The sequence below is a fragment of the Staurois parvus genome, unplaced genomic scaffold (genome assembly GCF_062004578.1).
Source record: "Staurois parvus isolate SC_StPar_1 unplaced genomic scaffold, SC_StPar_1.0 ptg000147l, whole genome shotgun sequence".
NCBI classification, from domain to species: domain Eukaryota; kingdom Metazoa; phylum Chordata; class Amphibia; order Anura; family Ranidae; genus Staurois; species Staurois parvus.
Genome location: NW_028317943.1, coordinates 13,976,260 through 13,998,368, shown reverse-complemented (window position 1 = coordinate 13,998,368; position 22,109 = coordinate 13,976,260). Strand labels below are relative to the sequence as shown.

At 39.9% G+C, this 22,109-nt stretch overlaps 1 protein-coding gene across 17 annotated transcripts in view; it reads left to right on the top strand.

Moving 5' to 3' along the window:
• Positions 1-22,109, top strand: part of NAV3 (neuron navigator 3) — an 833,019-nt gene that overhangs the window by 653,382 nt on the left and 157,528 nt on the right. For 15 of the 17 annotated variants that reach the window (XM_089674062.1, XM_089674060.1, XM_089674057.1 and 12 more), the window contains one exon: positions 16,781-16,889. In XM_089674062.1, the coding sequence (XP_089530188.1) occupies positions 16,781-16,889 (109 nt within the window). Of the gene's footprint in view, positions 1-10,744; positions 11,738-16,780; positions 16,890-22,109 lie in introns of those variants that run through there. The other 2 variants (XM_089674068.1, XM_089674069.1) reach the window with 2 other exon arrangements.

The window sequence follows — 22,109 nt, the reverse complement described above, 5'->3', positions numbered from 1 at the left end:
AATAGATGTTGGAGATAGAGAGTTATGTAGGAGGAGGACAGTTGGGGATAAAGAAGAGAACAAGCAGCATTGGAGCACAGTGCTGCCAGATTTGTGTTTACTGGCCTTTGAACATTGTTTGAAATTATTGTTTACTAGGCTGGCTAAGGCTGTCAACCTCTGCCTCTAACCAGAATATAGATCAAAGTGTCATCTTTATAAAGATTACTGTTAACTTATTATCAGGAAAAACTATTCTCAATTGAAAAAAAAAATTAACATTTAAAATAGCACACTTATATAAAATATCACTAATTTTCTAGTGTATTCCTCTTAAAATTCATTATTATTTCCTACCACAAAAAATACTAAAGATTTTTTTTGTGCCGCAGGCACACTAAGTAATTCTCTACTTTGCTGCTAACTTTTACATGAGTGGAAATATCACGCCAATTTCCAATCCTTTACTATTTATTTATTTTTATATTGGGCCAAAATGATATTCAGACTTCCAAGTCCGACTCAGGAACTTGTGCTTTCTTGAATTGCCAGCAAAACAGAAACAGATGGCAGACACACAGTATCTGAAAAGGAGCCCAGTTACCTCAAAAATAGCACTGAGTGTTTGAAGAGCAGCTCTGACTTCGCACAGTACATATACCATGCTGGGAAAATTGAGCCTAAATTATTGATCTGCCTTCTAGAAAGGATTTACATTCATAAAATGGACATACAGCCTCATACAACTTTACAGAAATCGTCTGTATTGTTCCACATACTGTATGTATTCAGAAGCACCCATAATAAATAACCCATGACTTTTTCATAATGAGGGTGTTTTAGGGCTTGTTCACATTAGCAAATGAGGGGTGGTAAAACTCCATGGTTGAACTGTGCTCCCCCCCCAACTGCTCCCCTTTAGCTGCAGAGGCAGCTGCTGGGGGTGCACAAAGGTGTGTAACTGTGACAAGAATTATATCCCTTGTCGCTCTCAACAGACATAGCACTTACCGAATGCGACCCATTTCATTGAACTAAGCCTTTCCAAAAAGGGAATTTTAACCACTTGCCGCCCTGCCACTGTAGAAATACGGCAGCAGGGCGGCACGGGCAGGCAAAACCACGTTTTAAAATGTGTGTTTTGTAAACAGATAGGGGGCGCGCGCAAGGCGCGCCGCCGCCCTATCTGTCCTGCCGATCACCGCTGCGGATGTCAGTCGCCGGGTCACAGCTGGTCCTTACTGGCTGTTTCCCGGCGATCGCCGGCAAACAGTGACAGACTGCACAGCTGCAGTAGCTGTGCTGTCTGTCACTTCCCTGACAGCTCGAGGACGAGCTGATCGAGAAAGAAGAGTTTCTCTCTCTCGATCAGCGGTGTCCCGTGCAGCACACACCCCCGCCCCCTAGTAAAACACCCCCCTTCACACAGATAACCCTTCCCTGCTAAATAAAGTTAACCCCTTCCTCCCCAGTGCCATTAGTATAGTGTCAGTGTTTTTTTTTTGCACTGATCACTGTATTAGTGTTTTTGGGGATGTCAGTGACCCCAAATCAGTATCCCCCAATGTCAGAATGTCCGCCGCAGTCCCGCCATAAGTCGCTGGTCGCTGCCATAAGTCACTGATCGCCGCCATAATTCGCTGATCGCCGCCATTATTAGTATATAAAAAAAAAACTAAAAATCCCAGTATCTTTCCCGCCATTTGTAAATGCTATAACTTTCACGTAAACCAATTAATTTACACGTATTGCTTTTTTTTTTAGCAAAGACATGTTGCAGAATGCATTTTGGCAGAAATTTATGACTAAATTTGATTTTTGCATTTTTTTTACTGGACATGTTTTATAGCAAAAAGTCCAAAATATTGTTTTTTTTTCCTCAAAATTGTCAGCTTTTTTTTTTATAGCGCAAAAAATAAAAACTGCACAGGCAATCAAATACCACCAAAAGAAAGCTCAGTTTGTGGGGAAAAAAAGGATGTAAATTTCATTTATGTACCGTATTACATGACCGCACAATTGTCCGTTAAACTAGCGCAGCGCTGTATAGCAGAAAAATGGCGTAAATTGCAGTATTTATACCATAGTTTTTAGACGCTATAACTTACACACAAAGCAATCAATATACACTTATTGGGATTTTTTTTACCAAAAACATGTAGCAGAATACATTTTGGCCTAAATTTATAACCAACTTTGAGTTTACTATATATTTTTTATAGCTGAAAGTAAAAAAATATAGTTTTTCTTCAAAATTTTTGGCCTTTTTTTGTTTATAGTGTGAAAAATAAAAAGTGCACAGATGATCAAATACCACCGAAAGAAAGCTCTATTTGTGTGAAAAAAGGACGTAAATTTCGTTTGGGTGCAGCATTGCATGACCGCGCAATTATCAGTTGAATTAGTGCAGCGCCGAGTAGCAAAAAGAGGCCTGGTCATTAAGGGGGGTAAATCCTCTGGAGCTCAAGTGGTTAAGTGGTGTTGGAGCTCAAGTGTTGAGAGGTGCATGTTACGGGTGAGTGTACTACATATCAGTCTGGAAATGCACAATGGTGAGCAGGGGCGGACTGACAACTCATGGGGCCCCCGGGCAATAGGGGATCATGGGGCCCCTGTGTCCTTGCCCAAACTCAAAAAAGCCTATGAAAAAGGTACCAGGGGCATCTCATGTGTCCCCCTACTGACCCCGGGCCCTCAGGCAGTGCCCGAGTTTCCAAATGGTCAGTCCGCCCCTGGTGCCCCTGGTGGTGACATAAGCTGCATAAATTTACAGTAATGGCAGACCTTGTAATTTTTCTAGAGCTCCACATTGCAGGATGAGCAGACTACATATATGTAGTTGAAGGCATGGTGTGGAAATATGTTAGAATAGTATTTAAAGTGATATTAGACCTCAGAATCATTCAGAGGTCAAGATATAAGGTGATCATATCACATTTATTGGGAGAGGTGCATGTGGCATATTTTCAATATTTAGAATATAAGTCATTGTGTAAGCAAGATCTTTTTGAAGGTGGCATAATATTAGTTTTTGAAAGTGTGTGGATACATGATAAAAAGTATTAAGGCCTATTTCACACCAATTCATTTTTTAGTGCTTTTTGGTTTTTGCAGAAACACACTATAGTCCATTTAACGTGGTTTCCTATGGGACACGTTCACATCTATGCTTTTTTGAACCGCTACATTTTTGGAAAGGGTCAGGGACTTTTATAAATGCAAAATGTTGCGTTTTTGGTTCAATAGACTTCAATGGAGATGCTGCAGAAAATGCATGTAGTGCATTTTTGATGTTTTATTGATGTGTTTTTTTTGGGGTTTTTACCCAGCAACAAGTTGGCCCATAAAAAAAAAAATACAAAATGCATCAACAAACATGTAAAAAAAAAAACCACGAAACACACCGCAAAAGCACTTCAAAACGGACAAAATGCAAACTGCATTGGTATGAACCAGGCCTAAAAGAAGGGATACTGTATATGTGTTTTTATGTGTGTGTATGTGTATATATATATATATATATATATATATATATATATATATATATATATTTATGTATTTTGTCTTAAGCACACTACTAATATATACATTATTTCTGTTGGACTTTGTGAAGGAACTCATATTTTGTGAAATTTTAATGCTGCACAGATGATAAGTTTGCGAGTTTTATTTTGAGGTGGAGATAGTGAGGTTACTGCCCAACCTCTCCTTGTACAATCAGAGAATGCTTTGCATTTATTGAGAAATAAATAATGTATTCTGAATGGTTCCCTGTGCCAAACAACCTCTTATGTTCAATGAGCATGAGACTTGGAAGCTAGTGGAAATCATTGTAGTAGCGATGCTTACTATGGTGATTTCCCTCTTTCATGTGGCTCCCACAGGTATGGCACATAGATACTTAAATTGCCCAAGCATTAGCATGCTGCTCTGCATGCTGATATGAAATCATTTTATATTCATTAGTTAAACATCAGTTAAAGTGTTACTAAACCCAGGACCCTGCATTCACTATATCTGGTCTCCCACAGTACACAGAACATGGAAGTGCAATTATTTTAGTCAAAGTAAATTGCTAAATACCTTTTCTCATCAGCAGTCTTGTGACTTTTATCAGTGTCCAGCCGAGCACTGGTTAAAATTTGTAGGAGGAGTATTAATTCTGCTCTAGAAGGATGCAGAACCCATGACTTCTATCTGGACAGTGATGTTGTGCTGATCACGTGCACTCTCCCAAGAAATAAAAAACTTCTCTAGCAATACACACCAAACTGAACATGTGCAGAGTGACTCCACACAATATGTCTTATCAGGAGATAAGAAGGGGACACTGGAAGAAGGGGAGGATCAGAGAAGTCAGGATAAAACAGCATTTTTACACAATGCAGATTAACCCCTTAGGTTCCCACAGTGAGTATAACAAGTATGCTTTACTGATACAAACTGATTTTACTGTTGTGGGTTTAGTAACACTTTAAAATGTTTACTTACAATGAATGTTCTTCCACTTCCCAGTTGAGTAAGACACTGGTGATGTCATCCTGGCCTGTCACATGTTCCAGGCCAAGCCTAGAGTTTTAGGCAGATTTCCAGGAAGTAAAGGGAGATGGATTTGTATGCCCATAGTGAAAATGGCAACTGTGAGAAACATAGGGAGGAAAAGTAAAATAAGGCATGCAAAGGATAAAAAGTCTCCAACTATCTATAAGATTATCTTTGTCGATTGCCCATATAAAACATATCTAAAGGTGCCTTTGTTGCAATTTTTTTGTGAAGTTCCTCTTTAAAGTGTTACTAAACCTAGGACCTTGCATTCACTATATCTGGTCTCCCACAGTACACAAAACATGGAAATGAAATTATTCTAGTAACTATAAACTGCTAAATACCTTTTCTCATTAGCAGTAGAGCAGTCTTGTGACTTCAGCAGAGCACTGGAAAGCTTGTAGGAGGAGTTTTCTTTCTGCTCTAGGAGGATTCAAAACCCCTGACCTCTGTCTGGACAGTTCTGATTGGCCCTGTGCTGATTACATGCACTCTCTCAAGAAAAAAAACCCTCTCTAGCAATACACACTAAACTGAGCATGTGCAGAAGGGCTAAGGGTTCAGTCTGTCTTATGAGGAGATAAGACACGGACATTTTAAGAAGAGGAGGGGCAGAGAAGACAGGATCAAATGGCCTTTTTAACACAATGCAGAGGATTAACCCCTTAGATTCCACAGTGAGTATAACCGGCATGCTTTACTACATATACAGACTGATTTTACTGTTGTGGGTTTAGTAACACTTTAAGTGCTGTACCCTTTCCCATCATGAGCAGAACTGTACAAGAAAATATAAAACAGTGATATCAAGACATATTCTGCTTACATTCAGCTTTTGCTAGCTGAATGCACGAACAGTATAGTTAATCTTTAATGAAACCATAGCTGGATGAAATGGTGGATTTTTCTACCTTCCTGGAGTTTAGCTGTAGATCATTTTTTCATAAAATAAAATTTAAAAAATGGAATAGGAGTATGGGAACACTTCTGTAGAATTCTTTTATTACATTTTTAGCAATTACCCCCCCAAAATATTATCATGCGGGCTGATGCTACATGTCACGAAGAGTTATATTCTGTGAAATTGTTCTAGTGCTGTGCAGGCTAGGGCTGTACTGAGCTCCAAGTTGATGATGTAACTGCTGTGCCTGAGGCAGTGACACTACACTGAACCTCTCTGCCTCTGCACAACATTTATTTTTGGACTGTGCAGATGCTATAGGGAGCATAAATGTTACAGGGATTATGAAACCACGTTTGTAATATTAGGACAATGTTGTGTTTTTTGATTCCTTCCTTAAACTAAACTAGGAAATATCCAGTCTTCTATTAATCTATTAACTATACCACACACATATACATAGGTTAAGAAGAAAGTTGTTACATAATCAAGATAAGACATTTCAAGGAAAGCTTGGTCCAGCATGCTGAAAAGTCTTTGGCACTGTTTGCCTGATATTTAAAACATACAGGTCTTTAATATTTAAAACAGGGCAGAGAAAAAAAGTATTAGCAGGCAATCTGCAGTCAGCTTTCCATATTCTAATGCTGTGTAGTAATGAAATTCAGCCTAATATTGCTCTGGATTACTGCACATCATTGTGTTTTGCACTGATGTCTTGAATTAGCATTTATGTAATGCATATGAATTGACAGGAATACATCTGTGTTCTTATGCAGCTAAGGAAGGGCAGAATAGGCAAGTATGTCATGATTTCACAAAATGGATAAAAAAATCTTACTGTGCATACCCAAGTTAGATGATGAAAACTAGTTGTATCATAAACAACTGCAATTTTGTACAATAAAAATTTGGGCCATTTATACTGATCACTATTGTAAAAGAGTCATTTACACTGACCACCAATGTAACCATGTGGACTATTCCACCACTTTGCGCAAAATTCAGCTACTTATAACAAGCCCCAATCTGAACCTCATCACTGATCCACTTATATCTGGAATTCCAGCCGTGAGGAAGGGGGAGACTTTCCCCCAAAACGTGTTGGCTTTACCTGTTACATTCAATAAACTTCTCAAGTAGACCCTCAAGTGGGACGATCTTTTGTATCAGCTACTATATTTTGTACAATAAGCATTTGGGACATTTATACTGATCACCAATGTAACAGAGCCATTTACACTGACCACTCACGTAACAATGTGGACTATTCCACCACTCTGCACAAAATGCAGCTACTTAGAACAAGCCCTAATGTGAACCTCATCCCTGATCCACGTATATCCAGAATTCCAGCCATGAGGAAGAGGGAGGTTTTCCCTCAAAATGCGTTGGCTTTACCTGTTACATTCAAAAGACTTCTCAAACAGGCTCTTAAATGGGATGATTTTTTGTATTGGACACCTCTTTATGCTCATCCAAGTGTTTTTTTTTACCATTGTAACAGATCCATTTACACTGACCACCAGTGTAACATAGTCATTTACACTAAGCACCAATGTAACAGAGTCATTTACACTGACCACCAATGTAACGGATCCATTTACACTGACCACCAATGTAACAGAGTCATTTACACTGACCACCAATGTAACAGATCCATTTACACTGACCACCAATGTAACAGAGCCATTTACACTGAATCTAATGTAACAAAGATATTTATACTGGCCAGCAATGTAACAGGGGTGTATACAGTGACCCCTTTTTGCACCCTAGCCCTACCCTCTGTTCACATTGTGTCCCAAATTCCCCTTTGCTTACCTATGAACCCCAATCCCCCTCTTTTAGCTGCTCACCAAACCCCAACCTCTGCTTATGTTTTCACTTCAAACCCTAGACTCTTCTCAACTTTGTACCTCAAACCCCCCCCCCCCCCCACCTTTGCCTTCCAGCCCCCTTCTACTCATCTTTTCATCACAACCCTTTCCCATACTCACCTTTGTGAGAATTCAATGTAGGATTTTACTGAAAGTGTTGGGAGGTATTTTGTGATTCCAGGACACAGCCATTGCGGGACAACTACCTAAAAAGTGTGACTATCCCAACAAATTTGGGAGAGTTGGAAAGTAGCATTAAATAGTTAAACTAGCTAAAAATATATTTAATGTATTACCAACCTTTGGGCTCCCACACAGTAAATAGTGAAAGGTTGGTTAAGCCCAAATAGAACACTAAATAAAAACAGTTTCAGGAAAGAGCTGCCAATGCTATGTGTCCCCACATCTGTCAAAATAATATGTATCTTAAATCAGTGTGTCGCTTGTTTCCAAAACTATACAACATATCAAAAACACATAACGTGACAAAATGCACTACCAGTGCTATGAATATGTAAATAAAAATCTATCAATAAATATGTGTGGCTTCTTCTAACAAATATAATACTTATATCATTAATTAGTTACCTGATAGTATGGTGTAATATAAGTATGTGACTTATAAAACAATACTGTGATGAAATAGAAATCAAAATCGTAAAAATATGGATAATGCTGTGACACAATTAAGACCAAAGTTCCAGTGCTCCGAAAAGATAAAATAAAGCCCACTAATGCTTTTCAGTGGAGCAGTTCAATATCCAATTTTTTTATCTCCTGCAAACTGATTTTTTTTATTCCGCTTAGTGAATAAAATGAAGTGGATACAATTTTAATTACCCAATCGTGCAAGGGACATAAATAAAAAAATACATAAATTAAAAAATGGGGTTTTTAGCTGCACATTATTGGATGGTATTGAGTACATTATTGGATGGTATCTTTGCAACAGCATCTATGCCATAAAATGGGGTCGTCAAGACATCAATCGCAATCTACCCGTTGACCATGGACAGCCGACAGGTAGATCACTAACATGGCCCTGTATTGCTGGTTCTTCCCCACCCAGCCTTCACCACTCTCTTCACTGCAGAGAGGGGAGTGGGAGGTATCACAGTACTGGATGAAGGGAGAGAGAAGGAGCTGCTAGAGTTAACTTTTCACATTAACCAGCAGGTAATTGGTTGCTTGGCGGTCCTAGCAACCAATCACCAGCTTGTCAATGTGAAACGTTAACTCCGGAGAGTGCTACCAACACACTGGTGTGTGTTTGTGTGTGTGTGGGGGTGATGGGGGGAGACAGAGGACATTGCTTTATGAGGAACAGAGGACACTACAGTGAGGGGGGCACAGGACACTGTTATGAGGGTGCAGACGGGCAGGGGATCATACAGTTGGGGGGTTATGTGAAGAGAACACTGTTATGGGGGGGTCAGAGGACACTACAGTTGGGGGGTTTATGTGAATAGGGACAGAGAACACTGCTTTGGGGGGGCACAGGACACTGCCATGGGGTTGCAGAGGGGCAAAGGACACTACAGTGGGGGTGATGTGAAGGGGACATAGTATACTGCTATGGGGAGGTGCAGAGGACAAGCAATACATTGGGGGGTGATGTGAAGTACACTGCTTTGCTGGGGCACAAGACACTATTACGCGGGTGCAGAGGGGCAAGGTACACTACAGTGGGGTGGTGATGTGAAGGGGGCGGAAGACACTACATGTGCTGGCAGGGGACAGGACACTGCTCTGGGGGGGGGAGCAGAGGACACTCCATGGGAGGGTTATAAAGGGGTCAGAGAACTCTACAGTGGGAGGGGTGATGTGAAGGGGGCACAAGACACTGTTCTGGGGGTGGGGCAGAAGGACAGAGGACACTACAGTGGGGGTGATGTGAAAGAGGGCAGAGGACACTGCTTTGAGGAGGCAGAGGATAATACTGTTGGGGAGAGGAGAGCAGAGGACACTACAGTGGGGGGTGATGTGAAGGGGCTGAAGACACCACTATGAGGAGGGGAGCAGAGGACACTACAGTGGGGTTTTTATGTGAAGGGGGCAGAAGACACCACTATGGGGGGGAGCAGAGGACACTACATTGGGGGTTTGATGTGAAGGGGGGCAGGACACTACTGTATTGGGGGGCACAGAGGATACTACTGTGGGGGTAAAAGGGAAACTCCTGTGTTTGGGGAGATGATGTAAAGGGGAGTAGAGGACACTACTGTATTGGGGGGGAGCAGAGGACACTACTGTGGTTGGGGAGATTATATGAAGGGGGGCAGAAGATACTACTGTGGGGGGGGGGAGGGGAACGCCTGTGGTTGGGGAGATGATATGAAGTGGAGCAGAGGACCCTACTGTGGGTGGGGGGGTGGTCAAAATGTAAAATACTGTTCATTTCCACATTGTATTTCAAATACTTCTAGCCCATTCCAAATCTGAATGATCTTGAAGTTTGTACACTTACTTTGTGCAGATCCCCACACATGTATTCTCTTGAATTCTGTGACATGTATTCACTATGCCCCATGGGCAGGCCCTGCTGTGTCATAGAATTCACAGAGTCTGCCTTCTGAACTACAGAGGTGGTGAGAGAAAGAGTTTCAGGAGGCGGAGTCAGTACAGGAATCACAGCTTGCAGCCAGCAAGGTACCATGGGATATATATTCCTAACAAATGAATAGTAATAGCATGCAGAGAATCCAGGAAGTTGTGGAAAGAGATGGCCAACAGACAGGCAGAACTTGCAACACGAAAGGAGATTTTTCAGATAAGCTTATACCGGATTGTCCAAAAAATGTATTTGTATTTCTTTACAATGCTGATGTTAGAAAATCAAAGTATGTACCGGGGCTGTTTATTTATTTTAAGAAAAGAAACCCAGTTGGCCATGCTTTGAGCACAATGTATCTCACAGCAGCCTCTGTAGAGAAACAACGTATGTTAGTATGTTGACTCTAGTCACACAGATAAGAGTCGCAGCAAATTTCAGATACAGATTTATACATGGTATGAAATTGACATATATGTAATAATTTAAGAACAAAGTACTCATCTCAATAAAACTGAAACATATTGATAGCACCAGTGATTTTTCCCTTTATTGTCAGGACACAAAGATGGAGTTTGCCTGTAAAAATTGTGTATATATTGTAGTAAGCAAACCAGGTACAAAACCAGAAAACAACTGTACCTGTAGCATACATATGCTTTTATAATATTGTAATGTGATTACACACATTTAATACATTGAACAAAAGCTGTATTTCACATGCAGAGTTTTGACAGAATCACTGAACTTTCACCTGTCGTCAGACGACCTGTCGCATTGGGCTGTGGACATCAGCTCAGTATAATCAGGAGGCTGTCCGCTGCCATGGCAGCTAGCAGCGTGTACTGCAGTGCATGGGAAGAGTCAGATCTCAGGATGCAGGTTGAATACTAAAATGTTAGCAGACGACTTGTACAGAGCTGAGCTTTACTTGTACAGAGCACTGACGTTTCTGTACTTGCAGCACTGTCAGATAAAGTGGTGAGGATCTGTGTTTGGAAGAGTCGCTTACAGAAAGAAGAGACTGCACAAGGTGAACAAGACAGTTTTTTTTTCTTTTCCTTTAAATTGCGATTCCTGGAAAATGATGATTATACCTTTGGATTCCTTTGGCTGTGAGATGGGAAGAAACAAATGGATTTTATTCTGGGGTTGGACTCCTGTATTGAAGCAGCATGCTTTACATGTATCTCTAAAGGATTTGTAACAGCATTAGGATTACCTCTGCAGTTATGGTGCAGTGATGGGGACTGCAAAATAAAGCACACATGTATAGCGTGGAGCCTTTTCTTGCTCTTTCACATGATTATGTAAGGCTAAGGAGCGATATAACATTGTGAAAGATGCAACGCCCGACTGAATTACCACTTGTCAAGAAGAAGGATGTTATAAGAGATGCTTGTCTCAGGAAACAAAAGTCTATGACCAATCTGTCATTTATCAGTGGAAGCACGGAAAATGGCATGCTTTTCTCATATCAAGCAAGCTGGCATGAAGAGACCTCCAGCTCACAAGTCTACAACAAGGAAAAGAAAGTTGAGGCTACTACTTGCCTCTCGAGAATGTTCTCTCAGTCTGTGCACTCTCTACTTCCTGCTGCATCTTGGGAAAGTGAAAGTGTGGCCCCCAACTGCAATGTGTCATCGCACAGGCGGTCGTCCTATCACTTTACCGGAAGTCAGGATTTACTGTCATTTTCAGTGGCAGGTTGCCCGCAACTGGTGGATGACCAACCCAGCAGTAACTTGGGGGATATGCGTAAAAGTTGGTCAGAGGAAGATGAGGAAAATTGCCAGCGAGAAGGAACTGCTCATTTGGATGAGGAAGTCATTGTGACCATGTTAGCTGATCTAGAGCAAGCATTGTATTGTGAGATTCTTGGTGAGTTACCATTACAGAGGTGCCATATTGGAAATTGAGGACTCGATTGATGAGGCTAGAGCTATGTGGATGGGTTACCATGCATACAAAAGCTTTTATGCTTCAAAAAGAATGTACATTTTGGTTGTTGCTATGGACAAATGCTCTCTGTGTCCTTAGCACTTTTGATAAATCAGCCTTTTATTTCCTTGCTAGCATCCGTTAGACTTTTTAATGATTTAAAAAAATGCATATGATTTCAATAACTGTTTTTAAAAGTAATTAATTCAATTTAGCTTTGTCAGTTTTTCAAACTACTACATATTTGTAATGTCATTTCTAACTGCACTAGTTCTAGCTTAGACTGTATAAAATTATTTATTCGGTTTCCTTTAAAGTGTGTTTTGTTAATGCAAAAAGATCAATTGGGGGGATTTACTAAAACAGGAGCGCAAAATCTGATGCAGCTGTGCATAGAAACAAATCAACTTTCAGGTTTTATTGTCAAAGCTTAATTGAACAAACTGAAGTTAGAAGCTGATTGGCTACCATGCAAAGCTGCACCAGATTCTGAGAGCTCCAGTTTTAGTACATCTCCCCCGTGACAAGTGCAGCAAGCAATCAGCAAGTGTTAGACTGTTCTGCTTGAATTAAAAAGTAAATGATTGGTTCACTGGAATTCATTTTAGTTATTGCACTTATTTAATCATCCCCGTGGGCTGAACAGGAGAAATCACTGGATACCCCCCCCCCCCCATTTAAATAGCTTCTGCGCTGGCTATTGCATTGTGACACCTCCGATTGTCGGAATACCTGATCAGAGCCAGCATCCAATTGGATGTGCAGGTGCTTTTCAGACAGGAATTTCCCTCCTGGCTCCACATATCAGCTTGGTGGTGCCAACAGAAAATAATTTGGGCCAATTTAGCAGGAACTGGCTGAAGTTCAGTCAGTATATTGCCAGCTTTACAAGGAATCCCAATTGAAAAAATTAATTGTTTGTAATAATTGAACTTTACAGGTACATACAGAGACCACAATTATTTTAAAATCATGCATAATACTTTATACATAATCACTAAAACATGATTTGGTGTCAATTGGCCTATATTTTTGTATTGGACACGTTAGATGATATTTTTATATAAAGTACTATATAGTACAGTAGCAAAGGCCTTTGGTGAGGTTTCCTCTCTTAAGCAACGCGCTTCATGGATAAAAAACACTTCTTCAGGACAGAATGAGAATATAACAATTTATTGATCATAAAAAAAGTCCAAAGTAATGTGGCTGCATAATAATGAGTAAAGCTACAACCTTGGCAAACACAGGGGCAGGAGGAAGCTCCTGCAGGATGGATCAGGTGAGCAAGAAAACCTCATCTGTGTTGATATTACTGATGTCTCTAAAGGAGCTCAAGGGGTCATTGTTGGCAAAGGTAGTATGGGCTTCTCTGAAGGCTATAATCAAAGGCTTCCATATATATACAACAGATCCTAATGTCCAATATACCAAATAGCTAGGGTCATAAAAGAATTGGTGGTTTACAGTTTAGGCTTGATCCTATGTATACCTGCCCATGTTTTTCACTCAAGCAACCCCATCGAAAAGTGTTGGATTATGATCAAGGCTGCTCTTGCCAACAGAGAGACGCCACATGTTTCCCCCAGGAAAGCCTGGGGAAAAAATATTAGAAAAAATGTATTTTTTTTCTTGGGATTTTGAACTTATAGATGTGGTACTAGGGTGGACTTTCTTTCTTTGTTGTAGTGTTAAAATGAAAAAGAAACCATTCACAATGGCCTTTCGGCAACATAGTTTACAACAGAAAGTTGAATGTAAGACAATATTCTATATACTGTGTATATATATATATATATATATATATATATATATATATATAAAAATGCATTTCCATCTCCCAGTCTGAATACTGGTGTATAGGGAATTACAAGAGCCTGAAAATGAATCAAAGTCAAGTATTATTAGCAGTTGCATTTAAAACACACTTTTTTGTAAATAATGACATAAATGCATTACTGGTATTTTTAATACTGTAACTGCCTGGAGTTCAGCTTTAAAGTGTATAGTTAGCCATTTTTAGGCTTTGTGGTAGGGTTACAGTGTGGTAGGGTTACACCCTCAATCAGGTCTTTATTCCTGTCTGTACTCCGATGGGGAGGTTCACTCTCTCATGTTTTTTTTTTTTCTTAAAAATGAAAGGTGAATATCTGATTGGATGCTACATAACATAGCTCCAATATGGAGCTCATTTTCTTTTTTGTGTAGGATATATATATTTAATTACCATACCCATAGCAATATATTTATACATTGATCTTATTGTTAGTGTTTAATATTTCAATTTATGCTGGCATATGATTTATAATCAATTTTTTTCATTAGCACATTTTTTCTATAGCTCGCTATAGATGTTTATTTGAACTTCACTCCAGATGGAATCTGGCTTTCAACAAATTACTATATAAGTAAATCTTCCATTTTTTGTGGTATTCCGGCTGCTTTTTTCTAGAGCTAGTATTGATGACAGAAGTGTTAGTTGTGTGACTGTGTGAGCTGTCATATGTTGCCTGTGCCACTGTCTATAGATCTAAAGCTTTACTTGTGACTGGTGATTGTGTTCCCATGTGCAGCAAATCTTTTATATTTTCAAAGAGACAAAAGCCACAGTGTAAATGAAAGTATGCTGTGTTTTTCTATTTCAATAAGTGGCAGTTGCTGGCTAATTGCAGCTGGCCGGGTTCCTGAATGATTCTTGCTCTGTCAGCTGTCCATGTAAATATGTTTCCTGATGGACGCTTGCTTCCGTAATTACTTGTGCCAGTAGTTTTTAGCCTTTAACATTTTTATATTTGTTTTGTAATGTATGCATTTTATTTATGTGATATGAGTATCATTGATGTGTCTGAAATTCAGCATAAATCTTTGCTTGGTACCTTCAAAGATATTTATTAAATCTAATCTCCAAGCGGAAATCTATATAACCTGTTAAAACCGCTATATGGGATGAGGTTAGCTGCCAAACGGTTTGTAATTATTTGGTCACCCCAGTCATCCAGGCAGCAATGCCAGACAGCATAGTAATTCTCCTGACCTTCAGTGCAGTCAAGCAGTACAATCTAGTTAAAAGAGAAGTATGGCTTTTTTTTTAAATTATACTTTCTTAGGTGGATGCAGTGTCAGTCCTCCACCGGCTCCAAGTGTGAGAACTCAGCGATTACATGACTGCTGATCGCTGAATTTTCACAGCCACTCTTAAGAGAGAGCAGTGACTATCAGTCACTGCTGTTTGCTCTGCCCTCCCCCACGCTCACTGGAGCGCTGGGCTGTGGAGGGAGCAGCTGGTTCGGGCTCTCAGCACATTTCTGAGAGGCCGACCTAGGTATTGCTCCAGACTCTGGGGTGGATCCCTAGCCTGGACTGGCTGAATGACGTCAGCCTACAGTGGGCATCAGCTGAACATGGGTCACAGGAGTGCAGAATGACCTGCTTTCCTGTGATCCACAGGAGAAGTACAGCCAAATAAGTTTTGGCTGTACTTCTCCTTTAAGGAGCCAAGTACAGTAAGCTGATTGGTCAGGGAAAGAGCAGAAGCATACTGTTGAGTTTACAGGCTTCTCCAGTTTTTTCTGCCACCTTTCAAAGAAATAGACCCCTGTCTAGTTAAAAACACTGACCTATGCTCTTCAAGTCTGAGTTCTACTATATAGGGGATTATATGAGACTACTATGAAGACAGGTTTAAGAGGAACTGCACTCTGACTCTAGCTGGTGACTTTTCAGAAACAGATGCTTATCAGATTGTGCAGTCCAAAGCTGTCTTCCCTGGATTCAGTTCTTTGCTGGTCTTTGGCTCTTAGGCACCAATATCGTGGATATGGGGGCTGTCTGTGACTTCCATAGTTGTATAGTTAGTCTGGCTGAAAAAAGACAAATGTTCATCTATTTCAACCATAATAAAAAAAAAAAAGTTATAATTCTATACCCACAGTTGATCCAGAGGAAGGCAAAAGACCAAGCAAAGCATGATCCAATTTGCTCATGCAGGGGAAAAAATTCCTTCCTGATCCTCCGAGAGGCAATCAGATATTCCCTGGATCGACTTTACCTATAAGGCCTTTTTAAAAACAATCTACTGAGCTGGCCAGAACCAGCTCTTGAGGGAGTCTATTCCACAATTTCACAGCTCTTACTGTGAAGAAACCTTTTCGTATTTGGAGATTAAATCTCTTTTCCTTCAGAATTAGAGTGCCCCCTTATCCTTTGTGATGACATCAGGAAGAATAACTCTACACTGAGTTACCTATATGAACCACTGATGTATTTATACATGTTGATCATAGCCCCTCCTTAATCTCCTCTTCTCAAGAGAGAATAAATTAAATTCCTTTTATCTATTCCTCATAGCTGCCTCTTATCAGACTTCCTGAAGTCTCACAGCTGGATCCCCACTGTGCATGTGCAACGCACGATAGCACTGGCATTTACGGGTCCCAGAGTCTACTGGGATACCTGTCATGTCCCAGGAGGCTGCAGGTGGAGAGTAGTGAGGAGGAGGGCAAGCTTTGGTAATTCTCACCGAGGCAAGAATTGAGGAAATGAGAGTGGGTACCTGTCACAAAAGGTTAAAAAAAATCAATGGCAAAGTAAATAACTTACTTGAAATAAACATTGCAACATTATTTAAATATTCAATAATGAAATTAAATGTTACTTGTTACTTTTTATTATAGCTATCCAAAATCTGACTTTAAAGTATAAAATTGCTAGTTGGCTGATTGTGCGTGGCTTAAATACTTCAGAGTAATTGACCTAAAACAAGTATATAGTAAATGAAAGTCAGAACAACCTAGTTCTGTATTTTCTTTCAGGTCCGTGATTGAGAGAGTAGTGAAGCCAAAGCAATCACCTGACAGGCGAGGCAACTAGCATTTTTTGAAGTAGGGCAGTAATGACAGCTTTTGTATTGTTCTCATGAGACAACAGACATATGTGTGTTATTTGAAATAAAATCAGTTTCAGAATCTTTTTTATATATTGCAGGTGAAGATCCAGAAACCCGGAGAATGAGAACAGTAAAGAATATAGCAGATCTTAGGCAAAATCTAGAAGAAACCATGTCAAGTTTACGGGGGACTCAAATAAGTCACAGGTATGTAGGTTGTGTCCTTATGTTATAGCTATACATATATTTGATGTGTGCAGAAGCTACCTCCCAAACATGACATGGGTCCAGCAGAATCTGGAATCCCCTTTATAATAAGGGGCCCCCAAATATCTACCCGCTTGCATGAAAATTAGCTCAGGGATACCAGTTGACCTATTCCTACAAAGTGGTAAATGTAAATGAACACACATACACCGTAATCACAGTACAAAAAGTCACTAATGTCCCCTGATATAAATCTACATCAATCACGATGATGCTGCACCTGCCAATGTGTACATGTCACTTTCCTGTCCAAAATGACTGATCCCTGGTGTTGTAGTAAACACAGCACCAGAGGTCCTGGTGTTGTGTATGTTTTTGTGTTTATTAGTTTTTATATAATTGTGATGTTATTGACCAAATATGGCCATAGCCATACATAGACTATGACATTTTTTAGGATCCCTGGCTGTTTATTTACACCAGTAGCTAATTTGGGTCAGTGTGTTCAGCAGATCCACAGTGTGGGTTCAGGACCGACCCACATTCAACTCAAACTCCAATCTCATCCTTAGATGTGATATTTCTTGATAATGAAGGGGACAAACATTGCATGGATTTCAATGCATTCAGTGCTGTGATTATAGTTTTTTTGCAAAGGTCTCTCTTAGGTTTACCTGGTATATTATTGTATGTTTATTAGTTGTTATATAATTGTGATAAATTACACTGTTCAACAGGTAAAAAGTTTTGGGCATAAAATTAGCTAATCTTACATAATTTTGGGGTGCTGAAAACGAAAATGACCCTAAAAAATGTTGATTGGCTCTAGTTTCCATGATATATTCACCCATCTAATGACGTAAGCCATTCAAAATTATGATGCAACTTCAGCTGCATATTGCGCAATTGATACTGGTGACCAATAGAAAATTGCATGTATACTGAGATGATGCATAATTAGCCTTTAATTGCATCACTTCACTGCATAAAAGCTGCAGTATCTGTAGCTGATTGTAGTTCGACAGCGTCTTTACATTTCGTTTTATGCTTATATAGGCTACTCAGTAATGCCTCGAACTTGTGTGAATAAAGCAGATAATTTCTGCTATATCTGCGGTGAAATAACTTTTATCTCACAAAAAAGGAGGATAACAGGAATGATTAAGAAAGCCTACAACTTGTATTTTGGCTGCAAGATAGGAGACCAGGACAAGAGCTGGGCACCACATATATGCTGCAATTCTTGTGGGACAGCACTGGAGCAATGGTTGAATGGAAAAAAGGCATCTATGCCTTTCGCTGTGCCAATGATTTGGAGAGAGCCAACAGATCATGTTAGTAATTGTTACTTTTGTATGGTGCCTCCAATTGTAAAAGGGTTAAATAAGAAGAAAAAGTTATCTGTGCACTATCCAAATATTCCATCGGCAATACGTCCAGTTCCTCATGGAGAGAGGCTACCAATTCCTAAAGCACCAGAATCCTTCGTGGTTGAGTCAAGTGAGGAAGAACCTGAAGCGTGTAGTCACGTGCAGTTGTAAGAGATAGCCCTTTCCTCGAATACAAGAGAAAAGCCAAGAGAAGCAAAACCGACACAAACTGAAGACAAAACTAGTGAGAATCCTAAGTATTAAAATGATTCAACTTAGCTTATGGCTATAATTTTTCTTGGTAATCCTATGCAATATATTATGCCATTTAGGCTTTGTTATGTAGTCAATATCACTTGCTTTATATTTGTGGAAAGACATCTATCTATATAATTATTGTGCATTATGTAGTCATTACGCCTATAGTAGAAAACTTTCCATTTACAGAAAAACTAGAGCCAATTGACAAATTTCATTGTTATATTTGAACTCAGAATGTGAAATTCATTAAGAAATGGATCCTTTTGTTTCCAAAACTGGCAAAAAATAAAAATTTGTTGAACAGTGTTATTAGTTCTATATGGGCTATTCAATAGACCGGTGGCTTACCACCTGTCATTGGATAGCCCGTATAGAACTAATAATTTATCACAATTATATAACACAGCACTGAATACACATGGATTGAAATTCATGCAATGTTCGTCCCCTTCATTATCAGGAAATATCACATCTAGGGATGAGATTGGAGTTTGAGTTGAATGTGGGTTGGTCCTGAACCCACACTGTTTGTGGATCTGCTGAACACACTGACCCAAATTGACCAATTTAGCCTCCCAAATTTCTACTGGTGTAAATAAACAGCCAGGGATCCTAGAAAATATCATAGTCTAAGTATGGCACCTGTCAAATGCCTCTGAAAAGCAATCAGAACTCAAATCACTTTTCAGAGGTACAGCAATTTAGCCACACATCTAAACTTAGCCAAAGGCAATCAAGAACATCTCTATGCAGTCTTTGTCAAATGAAATACAAATAAATAATAATTATATTCTAATGATATCCTAATGTATATACAGTATACCAACCATATTATGAGCTTTTCACAAACAATTTGGCCTCTGCCTACACTGATAAAGCCAGCAACAGCAGTAGCAGCTGTTACTTTGGTTTAATTAGGATGCTTCATTGGAAGCATCCAAAAAATTATTAGGCCTGAAAGTAGTTAGCCTGCCCCCTTCCCTCTGATTTTAAATAACCTAAGCCATAACTCCATGGATCTTAGCTGTGCAAACTTCCCTAGAGTTAGCAAAGTCTGCAACAAGCATGGAGAGATTAAGTGCCAAAATGAATCAGCACTGGAAAAGTGACAGTTTATTAGCCAAATTTTGTTCTCTGATTCAAAGGTTTGGATCCATCACCACTACTGTACTGCACAGCATTTTCTATCTTTGTAAGCCTGCTGTTCTACTCGCTGCTGTTACAAAGATAAAACATTATAACACTGTCTCTTGTGCTTACAAGCTGCTGTTGTTGGTAGCCTCATGTCACAGGCCATCAAAAATAGTTCCAGTGTGGTTGGTGAAAGGATGGACACCGCTTAAACCACCCCGGAGATTCAGATGTGTAGTATGGCCTCAGCTGCCATACTGCAATATACCAAAATACATATTTTTTTTTACAACTCCATAAAATTGTACAAATATTTCAAAAAACTTCAACACCACAAAAACTTTTCTCCTGCGCTAGGAAAAGACTCAGTAGACCCAATAGGAATGTTCTAGAATTTTCTGGAATATGCACTGCTTGCTGCCCTCAACAGACCGGGGTGGTCCAAATACACTGGATGCAAATGGAGAAACAGAAAAAGGGCGCACCGACCTAGTGCATTATCGTTTAAAATATTTATTGAAGAAACAAAGTAAGTATCATACTCACAATAGACATAAAAACACAGGCATGTCAAACTAAACAAGATGTATGATCCAAACAACATCTGAGTCCATACGATGGAACCCTTGATGACCAACTGGCTAACGCATTTCGAGGACACAACCTCTTCCTCAGAGTCAACACTCAACACTTGTGTCCTCGAAACGCGTTAGCCAGATGGTATGATACTTACTTTGTTTCTTCAATAAATATTTTAAACGATAATGCACTAGGTCGGTGCGCCCTTTTTTTGTCTCTCCATTTCATAAAACTTACAAGAAAGAGTGGGGTATTGTAATCACTAGTAGTACTACAGTCACATACATAGCATAATATTCCCAAACATTTACCATTACCCCTCAGGGTTCAGTAAGATCATTGTTACAATGTTTATCCTGCAAATTACAATGATATTTTGATTGTGAGATGATTTCTCAGATCTTGTCTGCTTCCTCAAAAATATAGCAGTTGTATCATTTAGTGCATATGCAGTACATCTGAAAGACCTGTAGACTGCTCCAGGTGTCAGAGTGGTGGTGCGATATACAGCTCACCGCAATCTGGATGGACTGATAAGTCTGCATGGCACAAGCAGGGACCCACTGCAAAATGATAACACCACCGTGTCTGTCCTCTCACTCACTGCACTAGCAGAAAGGCAGTCAGGAGAACTTGACAGGCTGTGGGGGGGTGCAGACCGCAACATGTATGGATGGATCAAGTCCTTCCCCACAAGCATCTATCTATCTATCTATCTATCTATCTATCTATCTATCTATCTATCTATCTATCTATCTATCTATCTACAGTGCCTTCATTTTGTCATGTTACTACCAAAAGCATAAATGTTTCTATGAGATGATTCTATGAGATAGACCAACACAAAGTGGCACATAATTGTGAAGGGGAAGGAAAATGATAAATGGTTTTCAATTTTTTTTACAAATAAATATGTGAAAAGTGTGGCATGCACTTGTATTCAGCCCCCGAGTCAATTCTTTATAGAACCACCTTTCACTGCAGGTACATCTGCAATTTGTTTTGGGTATGTCTATACCAGCTTTGCGCATCTAGAGAGGAACATTTTTGCCCATTCTTCTTTGCAAAATCGCTCAAGCTCTGTCAGATTGGATGGAGAGCATCTGTGAAGAGCAATTTTCAAGTCTTGCTACAGATTCTCAATTGGATTTAGGTCTCGACTGTGACTGGGCCATTCTAACACAGTAATATGCTTTGATCTAAACCATTCCATTGTAGTTCTGGCTGTATGTTTAGGTTTGTTGTCCTGCTGGAAGGTGAACCTCCGCCCCAGTCTCAAGTCTTTTGCAGACTAACAGGTTTTCTAGGTTTTAAGATTGACCTGTATTTGGCTCCATCCATCTTCCCATCAACTCTGACCAGCTTCCCTATCCTGGCTGAAGAAAAGCATCTCCACAACATGACACTGCCACCACCATGTTTCACGGTGGGGATGGTGTGTTCAGGGTGATGTGCAGTGTTAGTTTTCCACCACACATAGCATTTTGGTTTTAGGTATGACCAGAGCACCTTCTTCCACATGTTTGCTGTGTCCCTCATATGGCTTCTCGCACACTGCAAACAGGACTTCTTATGGCTTTCTTTCAACAATGGCTTTCTTCTTGCCACTCTTCCATAAAAGCCATATTTGTGGAGTGCATGACTAATAGTTGTCCTGTGGACAAATTCTCCCACCTGAGCTGTGGATCTCTGCAGCTCCTCGAGAGTTACTGTGGGCATCTTGGCTGCTTCTCTGATGAATGCTCTCCTTGCCAGTTTAGATGGACGGCCATGTCTTAATAAGCTTGCAGCTGTGCCATACTCTTTTCATTTTCAGATGATGGATTGAACTGTTCTTCAAGAGATGTTAAAAGCTTGGAATATTTTTTTACAACCTAAC